This window comes from Tursiops truncatus, chromosome 12, assembly GCF_011762595.2.
Source record: "Tursiops truncatus isolate mTurTru1 chromosome 12, mTurTru1.mat.Y, whole genome shotgun sequence".
NCBI lineage: Eukaryota > Metazoa > Chordata > Mammalia > Artiodactyla > Delphinidae > Tursiops > Tursiops truncatus.
The window spans coordinates 18,944,336-18,956,733 of NC_047045.1; the positions used below are offsets into that span (position 1 = coordinate 18,944,336).

The 12,398-nt window shown below is 37.8% G+C and overlaps 1 protein-coding gene across 4 annotated transcripts in view; it reads right to left on the reverse strand.

The window, feature by feature from the left end:
* CEP162 (centrosomal protein 162) overlaps positions 1 to 12,398 on the reverse strand; it is a 96,980-nt gene that overhangs the window by 56,355 nt on the left and 28,227 nt on the right. For 3 of the 4 annotated variants that reach the window (XM_019929379.3, XM_019929380.3, XM_019929377.3), the window contains 2 exons: positions 4,894 to 5,085; positions 4,219 to 4,300 (listed from right to left, as the gene is read on the reverse strand). In XM_019929379.3, the coding sequence (XP_019784938.1) occupies positions 4,219 to 4,300; positions 4,894 to 5,085 (274 nt within the window). The remainder of the gene's footprint in view (positions 1 to 4,218; positions 4,301 to 4,893; positions 5,086 to 12,398) is intronic. The other variant, XM_019929378.3, reaches the window with a different exon arrangement.

Consider the following 12,398-nt stretch of genomic DNA (forward strand, 5'->3'; position numbering starts at 1 on the left):
TCTAAGTGGCCTTTTTGTAATATATCTTTTATCTATAGTATCTCATAAAGTCAACATGCATTTGAAGCAGGTTAAAAACATTTTACACATTTCTAGAAGAAACCAAGTAAGTAACCATAATTTACATCAATGAGCCATAAAATATAAATATTAAAATGCATAATTTCATCACAGTATAGGAAAATTTTTAAGTAAAACAAGAAAAATCACTAGGATTTTGAAATAAAATCATCTCTGTGGTTTAAAACACTTAAATGCAATGTCACATTTCAGACCATTAGATTTTCAAAATATGGAAACTGTCCCTTAAGGAAATGTTATAAATGTGGTTAAATATCAGCATATTATGGGAGCTCCCAAAAAATGGATATTGTCATTGTCAAATTACTAAATCATGGTCAATTAGGCCATTTAATTTTGTAATTTATAAAATAAGATTAAAGGAAAGTTTAAGAAGCTACCATTTTCATATAAGATAGATTGGCTTCTTGATAATTGTTAGAAATAACAGAAGTAGCTGGAATCATCAGAAAATATAATAGTTCTTTCCTTCTTAATGGTAGCAGAACCTGGCTAGCTGCTCATCAAAACTGTTCCCTGTTCTTGCTGTGAACCAACTAAACTACATTTCCTCAACGCCTTCAATCTAGACGGGGCCATTCACTAGTTCTGGCCTTTAGAATGTGAGTGCTGTGGCGACAAGAACCTAAAATATGAGGCAGTGGCTTAGTGCTTGGGTTTTGGGTGGCAAGGAAACTGATAGTAGAGGCTGGAGAGGTGACAACCCATGTTTTATAGCGACAAAACATTTGCTAAACTGTCACCTATAACAGTTTATAAGGCAGACCACATGGCTACCGAGTGTGGGGTACTAAGGAAATGGTAGGAGAGAACAGGCAGTTTTTAGGTGCTAGCTACTACTGGCTACTTTTGACAAGATATTATGAGAAAAAGATGAGCTCAAGATAGAATGGGCTATTTTTTTAAGAAGAAATCAAAGGAAACAGAGTCGAGAAACTCAGGGCCTCTTAGGTTCACTCTCTGTGTCTGAACTCAAACAATAAGATTCAGCACTGAAAAATGCTATGAAAAAGCAAGACATCATGGGACTTCGTGGTTGAAAAGAGTGACTCAGTCCCTTGGCAAATATCACATTATAAGTGTCATTTTCAAACACAAGGTTATTGTTCCTAATAATATCCAGACAGCTGCAATTAAATTGAGAGAGAAAAAACAAAACAAAAGAACAAGGAAGCAAAGACATAAAGCAGATTTAAAACCTTTGTGTAGCAAAGAGTGTTTAGTGTAGTTGCTGGCACATGGGACTAACTGGAACCAAATAGATGAGAAGCCTAATAAACTTTCTGAAGTAACTAATTACAAAGAAACCACAACCCTACTATTAAAAAAAAAAAAAAAAAAGACTAGAGACTTGTTTGGGAGCCTTAAAACCACCTGTAGGCAGAAAGTGGACAGAGAAACCAGTGCATCCTCCAAGATGGGCATAGCTTCCCCCCCGAAACCCCCTTCAGTTGAAGCCAATGGTGATGAAATACAAGACAAATTCTTCAAGGATTGGAACCAGGAGCTATATGGAACCATATATATATATATATATATATATATACATACCTACATACATACATACACACACACACACACCCCCTATATATATATATATATATATATATATATATATACACATACACACACACACACACACACACACATATATATATGGTAGTTTCTCCTTAAGAGCAGAACAATGGCGTAATTAAGGAAAATTCCCATCTTCAAGGTAGGGGGTCTTTACAAGGTCTTTCACTGGATTTCAAAGTTGCATTACTGATGGCTGTATTTTCTTCATACTTTTCCTTTCTGAATGAGAAGGTGTGGGTAATGAAGTATGTAACTTGTCTCTTTAATTCACTGATTAGTAGACAATGAGGAGCTATATTCAAACCTGATAAAGAGAACTGTGCTTCACCTGGAAATCCTGGCCTTTCAGATGGACAGAGTCCTGAATGGGACTTGAGCTGTTCGCTTTGAGGAGGGGCTGAGTAGGTCTTTGTATTCATAAGAGTAGAATGGATATTTGGCTATTAAAAGAGGAGATTCTGGGCTTCCCTGGTGGTGCAGTGGTTGGGAGTCTGCCTGCCGATGCAGGGGACGCGGGTTCGTGCCCCGATCTGGGAGGATCCCACATGCCGCGGAGCGGCTGGGCCCGTGAGCCATGGCCGCTGAGCCTGCACGTCCGGAGCCTGTGCTCCGCAACGGGAGAGGCCACAACAGTGAGAGGCCCATGTACCACAAAAAAAAAAAAAAAAAAAAAAAAAGAGGAGATTTTTGTGGAGACTAGCTAGATGCCTACCAAACGCATTTAACTTTTCTTTCTGGGCACACAAGCAAACCATATTTCCCAGCCCTCTTGGACTCTGTTAGCTAGATGTGCTGGTTCTTACCGATAGAATGTGGACTGAAGTGATGTAACATTTCTGTGTTAAGGCAGTTAAAAGGAATTATGGTAAACCATCTTTTTTCTCTCCTTAGCGACTGTTTAGATGAGGCCATGAGAACCTTGAAACTGTGTGTTGATGACAGAAGCAGCCTGGGTCCCTAAATGACCATGTGGAGTAGAGTCCCGCCTCAACTCCACTGAGACACATGGGGTTATGATGCGAGCAAGAAATACATTTTTGATGATGTTAAACTACTAAAATTTCAAGGATATTTTTGTTACAGCAGCTAGAATTACTTATCCTAATTTACTAAAAAGTTTTTTGATATGTGTACTAAAGTTTATACTACTGACATTTCTATAATTATTGTTATGCCTTTAATGTAAGTACACTTGGCTCTCAGCTTTTAAAACACAATGTGAAAATCCTTATTTAGAACTCACATTATTAAAATGGTGCTACCTATGCCAACAAAGACACAGGATGTGTGAAAAATCTCTTCAGTAACACTAGCACAGCCCCAAACAGCAATGGTAAGGAAGCATAACTGCGCTTTAAAAATACTAACTAGCACTGCAGACCAGTGGAAGAATACTAGGCTTAGTATTCAAGTCGACGGGGTTTAGTGTAAGCTACGCTGCATCATTTTCTCTCAATTAGCACAAAGGGAGGAACAAGGCCAAGAAATCACTGCAAGTGGATTTACAGGATGAGGATGGGGTTCAAGGGAGGCTCAAAAAGTTGTCTGTTGATAACACAAATGAACAAATGAATACATGCATGGATGACAGGCTTTTCACAGAAATATTTCATGGAGATCAAAGACCTGACAATCCAAGTGCATTCCTGGGTTATGGCCACATGATCTTGAACAATTTACTTAACCTCTTTAAGCTCAGTTTCTTATCTATGAAATGGGGATAATAATGGAAGAGACCTCATAGAGGTGCTTTAAGATTAAATAAAATCTAGTATGTAAAGAACTCTGCACAGTACCTGGCCCACGGTAAGCATGTGATTAAAATGCTAGCTGTTATCATCACCATCATCGTCGTCATTACTGGCTCCTGTGAGAGCTCCACCACTAAGTTGGTTTACCTCAGTTTCATCGATAAAGATGCCTGACCTACTTATTCTGAGGATCTCATGAGATAACGGGTGTGACACTCTAAGTGCTTCACGAATGCAAAGTGCAGCCTTACGACGAGGCTACTGTGATATGCTTCTCTGTGTTGGTGAATGACAGCCATGTCCCACAAGCTGTCATTAAAATGTACCAGAGCTGGAACATTTTCATGAAGCCCATTTTTCTTGTGATCCAAGAACTCACCCTGAAAGACAACAGCTGGCCTGTGACTAAGTGTAAAACTAACTGGCTTATAAAGAAGTGAATGGATGACTCAGCACAGAATAAAATTAATTTCCCTCTCAGCATTCAAATCAACTGTCCCTGAGCTATTTAGAGCTGAAGGGATTTTATTTTTCAGTGGAAAGCTTTAAGACTACCTACCTAGTGGCAGCAACTTTTTAGTAGCATTTATTTTTAAATTTTACCATGAGAAGAATTTTGATAAACTAATTGAGTAAGACTAATGTGAAAAAAAAAAAAAACAGGAGTGACTCACAGGTAGACACATACCAGCTACACGTTAATCATTCATTAGGAATGGTTTTGTAGAACAAATGATTCTAAAAGTTCCCAGTGACAAAACAATAAACAAACAAACAACCTGTTCAATCCATTCCAAAAAAGTCATACCTGAGAGGTTGTAAATCGAAACCACTGACCCCAAAGGAATCTATTCTGATGGGCTTCATCAGCTCCTCTACTGTGGGCAGATCTGAGAGGGGAGAAAAGTTAAAACAGCAACCAAAAATCTTATGTAAATTGCTTAACTTAGTGTCTAATACTACCAAAATCACATTTTCTCTGATTGACGTAGTTAACAGAACAGCACATACAATAATCCCAGTTTCCCCCATAAGAAAATCTTCTTTGATATTTATATTTGATATATATATTTACATATTTTATCTCTCTCTCTCTTTCTATATATATATACGTACACACATCAAATATATGTGTATGGGTGTATCCACAAATACACACACACATACACACGTTAATTATATATTTAGTTGATCCCAAAATACTGTTCTCTATTTAAAAAGTAACTTTAGTATATGTTCATGGAAAAGTGTAAAAAATGTGAAAATATGCAACTGATTTCTTAATTCGGTCAAGGCATATTAGAGGAGGAACTGAAATTTCATCCTATGTTCAGCTCTAACTTTATAGCTAAACCAGTGATTCCCAGATTTAAACAAACGCTTTAAATTCAGATACCGAGAAACAATCACTAGAGCAAACTGCATTTAAATTATACCACACTGGAAACTGTCCAGAGAGGGTCTCAAACAAAGAAGCTTTTACCAGATTCTGTGGTAGAGACGTTTTTAGAGGACGCTTCATTTTCTTGAGGATGATCTTTTGCTGAGTTCTTGGTATTTTCCACTGCATTACTCTCAGGTCTTTGTTCATCTGCATCTCCCAAAGAATGGGCAATATGACAATAAGCCTGATGTAGTGCTTCAATGTCACTACTGCTCTGTCCATAAGAAACACCTGTTGAATTAAATGTAATCTCTAGTATATTCACACAAATACCTAAGAAATATGGAACACTAACATTGTCCCTTAATCTATTAGGAATGGGGTACAAGCCTATAGGACAATACTGACATGATCAAAATAGAGTGAAATACAAACCTGGGTCATGCATGGCCACAGCCTACCAGCATGAACCACAGCAGCGGGCTGAGATGTGTCCTGACGTGCTAACTGTAAAATATGACTCTACTAGTTATCGTCTCTTCCTACTACCCTTAATCGACCTCTCTGCATTGGATAAAACTATTCCTAAATTTCTCAAATTGACACAATTTTTCAAGGATTCTGTCTCTCTTCTCTCTCTCTCTGCCTCATGGGGCCACCAAGCATCTTGTACTCTGCATTTCTTCAACTGAAATTCAATCCTCTAGCTTTGCAAACCAATATGTTCCAACAGCCTGCCAAAGCTGCTATAATAGAAAGTGATTTCCTAGTAGCCAAACCCAGCCTTTAATTTTCTTCAACTTTTAAAAATTTTCTTCACCCTGTGAGACGTGTGACCCTGCCATTTTCCTGGGGACTGTTTCCTCTGCATAGCGCCTTCTTGTTCTTCCCACTGCTCTGACGGCTGCTTTTCCATCTTGTATGGTAAATGACTCATCTCAGGGCTCCTCCATCTCTTTTTAAAACTTCTCTTTTTTTCTGGGGGGGGGCGGTGGTAGTGGAGTGGATAACTTCATCAAGACCCTTCACTTAATAACTGCCCATGTGCACGTGGCTCCCAAATCTATGTCTTTTGTCTTTATCTCTTTTTTGAACATTAAACTTCCTGACAAGGAGACTGTTCTATAAGCAAATCATATCTAATACATCCTCGAGTGAATTAATTATATTCCCCAACAACATGTGTTCTGCTACTAGTACCTGCTATTCTGGCTGTGGTATGATCAGTCACCCAGTCATCCAAAATAGGAGACGTGATGTCACTGTTCACTCTTCCTTCCCTATTAACCTCCTCCTCTTCCCACCAACTGATGAATACACTCTAGAGGAAATAATTCAAAGGATCTAATGACAACAATGATCTAAGACTTTTATGAGTATTTTCTTACTAATTTTGTACTCTTCACTACTAACAGTGGAATTTTCAAAATTAGAGAAAAGAAAAAAGTGCTATAGAAGAGTGGAAAAAACAAAAAGAGAGAAATATGGTGACCAGTCTCCTTTTCCCTTGATACCCATGAACTAATCAATTAATGCCTAAAAATATTTACAAGAGCACATACAGCCTCCTCTTCCTCTATATGATGTGTAAGTTGCACAGTATAAAATTCTGAGGAACTACTTTCAACTCTAAACATAAGAGGGAGCCAAGTGCCACATATGATTGTGTAAGGATGCCTCACAATGGGATATCTTTCTATCTACTGCTTCAGGTCACCACTGTTATTTGGAGCATGCCCAATAAAGGAATAGATTTGATTAAATACATTAAAAACAAAAAAGTGGAGGATACCGTGAGATCAGAATCACTGACAGTTTTAGCGGCAGGGATATTCAGTAGGACTTGAGGAAAAAGACCTTGCCTGCTTAAGCTAAGCCTAATGGTCCCCAACCCCCGGGCCATGCCTTGCATGGCCTGTTAGGAACCGGGCCACACAGCAGGAGGTGAGCAGCAGGCGGGTGAGTGAAGTTTCATCTGTATTTATAGCCGCTCCCCATCGCTGGCATTACCGCCTGAGCTCCGCCTCCTGTCAGATCAGTGGCGACATTAGCTGTCCACTACCGGACAGCAACCAAAATGAGATTACAGAGTAGGCTGGACGTAAGCAACACACTTTGGGTGTCACTGTCTACCATCACCCCCAGATGGGACCATCTAGTTGCAGGAAAACAAGGTCAGGGCTCCCACTGATTCTGCATTATGATGAGTTGTATAATTATTTCATTATATACTATAATGTAATAATAATAGAAATAAAGTGCACAACAAATGTAATGTGTTTGAATCATCCCGAAACCATACTCCCCCGCCCCCCGCCTATGGAAAAACTATCTTCCATGAAACCGGTCCCTGGTTCCAAAAAGGTCGGGGACCGCTGCCCTAAACCACCTGTCAGATTCAGAGCAGCATGACTGAGAGAGAGAATGAATTTTTATGAAGAAAGGGAAAAGGCACAAGGTGTTTTGTCTCCTCTACAGAAATACCAGGATGCTTAATTATCTTCAGAGTATGTATAAAAGAAATGATCCCAGTGGCAAATCGCACAGCAGCACTGAATGCTCATACCAAATTTAACACGTGTGAGGTGTCAGAAAGAAGAGGCTCTGGCTTAAAGCAACAGCTGAGCAAACATGCAGAAAAGCAACGACCTAAAAGTTAGAAATCAGAAATGGAAGATCGAGTGGTATCATGGGCTGCTCAGAAAACAGAGCAAGGGAAAGGCACTTTTCTCCTAATTTGAGTCATTAACCCAACTGATGTTAAAAATAATTCCAGGGTCATATATGTTAACTTTTTTCATGCATTTTATAGAGAAAAGGGCTGACTTCTCTGCATGTATTTTATATATCACCACAAGTCAAAAACGCCCTATTTTTTTCCACTTTAGGAGGTTGAAAAGGGTCAAATCCTGCTGGGCAGAGGCAAGGGTCCCGTTGTGGAGCCACACTGTCCTCCTGTGACTGCTCTAGTCATGCAGCCCAGCACAAAATGGTACCTGCCCTCGAGACAAATGAAAACAAGCAAAAGGCTAGATCTGGCCCTCATTTTACAGTTACCAACCATTTTAAGACAATAAAGCACAAGTTTCATGAATAGTATTATCAAAAAAGAGATCATCTTTGACAACATATTACCTAAACGGAGCCTGCTTAATACTGGAAGACACCTGGTAAACAAAAAACAAGCCACTGATCTTTTCAGTTTTTAAACCAAGTTCAGGTGCTGATTTGAAAATTTTCAAGTGTATTTTTTGAAATGCTAGGTAAATTCAATACCTCACAGCCAAAAGGTATTTATACTCTATGCCTTCAGGTTCTTTATTATAATTTGTACTCTTAACAGAGTGTTGATATAAATAATAATGATGAGAACCACACAGTTGCCACTGCTTGTTGAATCTTAACAATATACTAGGCACTAACTCAGTTGATCATCACAAGAGCTCATTTTAAAGAAGAGGAAACAGGCTTAGAGGCATTAATTGTCCAGTGTCATGCAGCTGGTAACTGGCAAGGCTGGGAATATGAATCCAAGGCCACAAGACAATAAGATTATACTTACACTCTTCTAGTAATTGACTTACCAAATTATTTCAGAGTCAAGAACATTTAAGAAATAAGACCAAGAAAATTTAGCTTTATATAACTGACCTGGATCATCTTAATAGAATTTTTGCTTCCAGCAATACATTTTTTATTTCTGAGTTTTTCTTATAACCTACAGCAGCGGTTTTCATACTGAGTGTTACAAAACAGTTTTCAGAGAAAATCACGGGTTCCACAGACATTTGACTGAAATTTCATTTTAAAACACAAAAACTGTAATAAAAAATAATCTGCACACTCAAATGTGCCATTTATGTAACTGTAAAGAGCATCAGAGTGATAACTCTTGCCTCTGGCTTTGTTTCCATGTGTATCTTAGAATAAAGCTTCTCTGGCCATCCTGTACATAAAAGAACCCTCTACTATGCATCACTGATTAGAAAAGCTGTAGCTCTACACTGGTCTTTTAAAAGAATCCATATCTGCTTACTGAAAGAAGTGCAAGTGGATTGACCATCACAGCACATATGTGACAAGTACTTAAATAAAAACAGCAGTAAGAATGAGGAACATGTGCTCAGCACATGCTTTCAGCATGGCGGAATATTCACTTGGGTAGTAACAAGTAAATGAGTAACATGTCTTGATGGAAAAATTCTGTTCTAATTTTTTTTACGTTTTAAAATGGAAGTGGATGAAACAAGATAGTGGTGACTCTTGGAACGGCACTGACTAGAAATAAAAGATCTGAGTGGACTTTGTGGTTTTGATCATGTTTGGTTTTCTCATCTGGTTGCTGGTTACATGGATGTGTTCAGTATTTGAAAATTCATCAAGCTATGATGATAGGTGAATTATTATACAAGTATATTATACTTCCATAGAAAAGTAGAAAAAAAATAAGAAATAAAAATAAAATGCAAGCAGATGTTCAGAGTTGGTTAGTGATTTATCATTTCTATTGTTCTTTTTTTCCAAGTGTCTGGGTTGGTTTAGTTGACCATACTGGTCAACTGAGACTTGCAAAAAAGCAAGTTGAAAAGTTCCCATTTGCACTTGTTTATCTGGTAAACCAAGAAAACGTTCATATTATACAACAAAAACAAAATATACAAACATATTGGAAGTCTGATGATATAAGAATGTAACAAATATCTAGAACTTTTAATTTTAAGAATTTCAAAGGACCATTACTACTCTCACTAACTTTATAAGTAAATGTCACATACGTAAACATTTATATTTATACTGATAAAATACATTTTTTATCTATATAGAGGTACTACCTAAGATTCCATTTAGAGGTAAGAGTTCCACTGCTTTAAAAAAAGTTTGAAAAGGCACTATCTTAAAGGTCTTTACAACCTTTAGTCAAGTCTAGATGGTCCTAGACATTTCAGAATTTTAGGATGCGATCTAGCTTTTGCCTACACAGAGGGAACTATGGAAACGCACAAGACCGAAGTCTCAATTCTCTGACGCATGGCAAATTTAATGGAACACTCAGGGGGGTGGGGTGCAGAAAATGAGTCAATATTCATCTACAGTACTATACTTTGTAACAACAGCATTCATTCATTTATTAACAAGTATATATCTTAAAACACACTTTACTCAGCCTACTAGCATTATGTGTCACAATTAGCAAGTTCAGATTATTTAAGTTGTTAAATATAGTAGCAAATATGAGACTGAAAATTTTATTGTTGACACAGTCCACCAAAACTGAATCAAGAATAAATAGATAATTTGATCAGACCAATCACTAGAACTGAAATAAAATTTGTAATAAAAAAACTCCCAGGCTTCCCTGGTGGCGCAGTGGTTGAGAGTCCACCTGCTGATGCAGGGGACACGGGTTTGTGCCCCGGTCCGGGAAGATCCCACATGCCATGGAGCGGCTGGGCCCGTGAGACATGCCCACTGAGCCTGCGCGTCTGGAGCCTGTGCTCCGCAACAGGAGAGGCCACAACAGTGAGAGGCCCGTGTACTGCAAAAAAAAAAACAAACGAAAAACCAAACCAAAACAAAAAAAACTCCCTGCAAACAAAAGTCCAGGACTGGATGCCTTCACTAGGGAATTCTACCAAACATACAAAAAAGAACTTATACTGATCCTTCTCAAGATCTTCTAAAAGACTGAAGAGGAGGAAACACTCCCATAGTCATTCTATGATGCCACCATCACTGATTCCAAAACCAGACAAAGACACTACCAAAAAGGAAAATTAGAGGCCAGTATCTTTGATGAATATAGATGCGAAAATCCTCAACAAAATATTAGCAAACCGAATCCAACAATACATAAAAAGAATCAGACACCATGATCAAGTTGGATTCACCCCAGGGTCACAAGGATGGTTCAACATATGCAAATCAAGCAATGTGATATACCACATCAACAAAAGAAAAGACAAATGATATGATCATCTCAACTGCTGCAGAAAAAACATTTGATAAAACTCTACATCCATTCAGGATAAAAACTCTCACCAAAGTGGGTACAGAGGCAACATATCTCAACATAATAAAAGCTATTTATGACAAACCCACAGCCAACATAATACTCAACAGTGAAAAGCTGAAAGCCTTCCCACTGAAATCTGAACACGATAAGGATGCTCACTCTCACCTCTTCTATTCAACATAGTTTTGGAAGTCCTAGCCACATCAATCAGACAAGAAAAAGAAAGAAAAGGGATCCAAATTGGAAGGAAAGAGATAAAACTGTCATTACAGGCAGATGACATGATACTCTATATAGAAAACCCTAAAGACTCCACACCAAAACTATTAGAATTAATAAATGAATTCAGCAAGGTAGCAGGATACAAGATTAGTATACAGAAATCTGTTGCATTTCTTTACACTAACAATGAAATATCAGAAAGAGAAAATGAAAAAACAATCTGTTTTAAAAATGTATTAAAAAAATACCTAGGAATAAATCTTACCAAGGAAGTGAAAGACTTATATGCTGAGAACTATAAAACATTGATGAAGGAAATTAAAGATGATTCAAAGAAATGGAAAGCTCTCTCATGTTCTTGGACTGGAAGAAATAATATTGTTAAAATGGCCATACTAGTAACTGAAAGCAATTTATACATTTAATGTGATCCCTATCAAATTACCCATGACATTTTCACAGAACTAGAACAAATAATCCTAAAATTTATATGGAAACACAACAGGCTCAGAGTTGCCAAAGCAAATCTGATGGAAAAAAACAAAACTGAAGGCATACCTTCCAGACTTCAGACAATACTACAAAACTACAGTAACCAAAACAACATGGTATTGGCATAAAAACAGACATATGGATCAGTGGAACAGAACAGAGAGCCCAGAAATAAATCCGCACACCTATGTTCAATTAATCTTCAATAAAGGAGGCAAGAATATACAATGGAGAAAACAACAGTCTCTTCAGCAAGTGGTATTGGGAAAGCTGGACAGCCTCATGTAAATCAATGAAGTTAGAACACACCCTCACACCATAAACAAAAATAAACTCAAAATGGCTTAAAGACTTATAAGACATGACACCTTAAAACTCCTAGAAGAGAACATAGGCAAAACATTCTCTGATATAAATCACAGCAATGTTTTCTTAGGTCAGGCTCTCAAGGCAAAAGAAATAAAAGCAAAAATAAGCAAATGGGACCAAATCAAACTTATAAGCTTTTGTACACAAAGGAAACCATAAACAAAACTAAAAGCAACCGACAGAATGGGAGAAAATATCTGCAAATGATGCAACTGACAAGGGCTTAATTTCCAAAATATACAAACAGTTCATACAGCTGAATATCAAAAAAACAAACACCACAATCAAAAATGGGCAGAAGACCTAAACAGACATTTCTCCAAAGAAGCCATACAGATGGCCAAAAGGCACATGAAAAGATGCACAATATTGCTAATTAGAGAAAGGCAAGTCAAAACTAAAATGAGGCCATCATCAAAAAGCCTACAAATAATAAGTGCTGGAGAGGGTGTGGAGAAAAGGGAACCCTCCTACACTGTTGGTGGGAATGTAAGCTGGTCCAGCCACT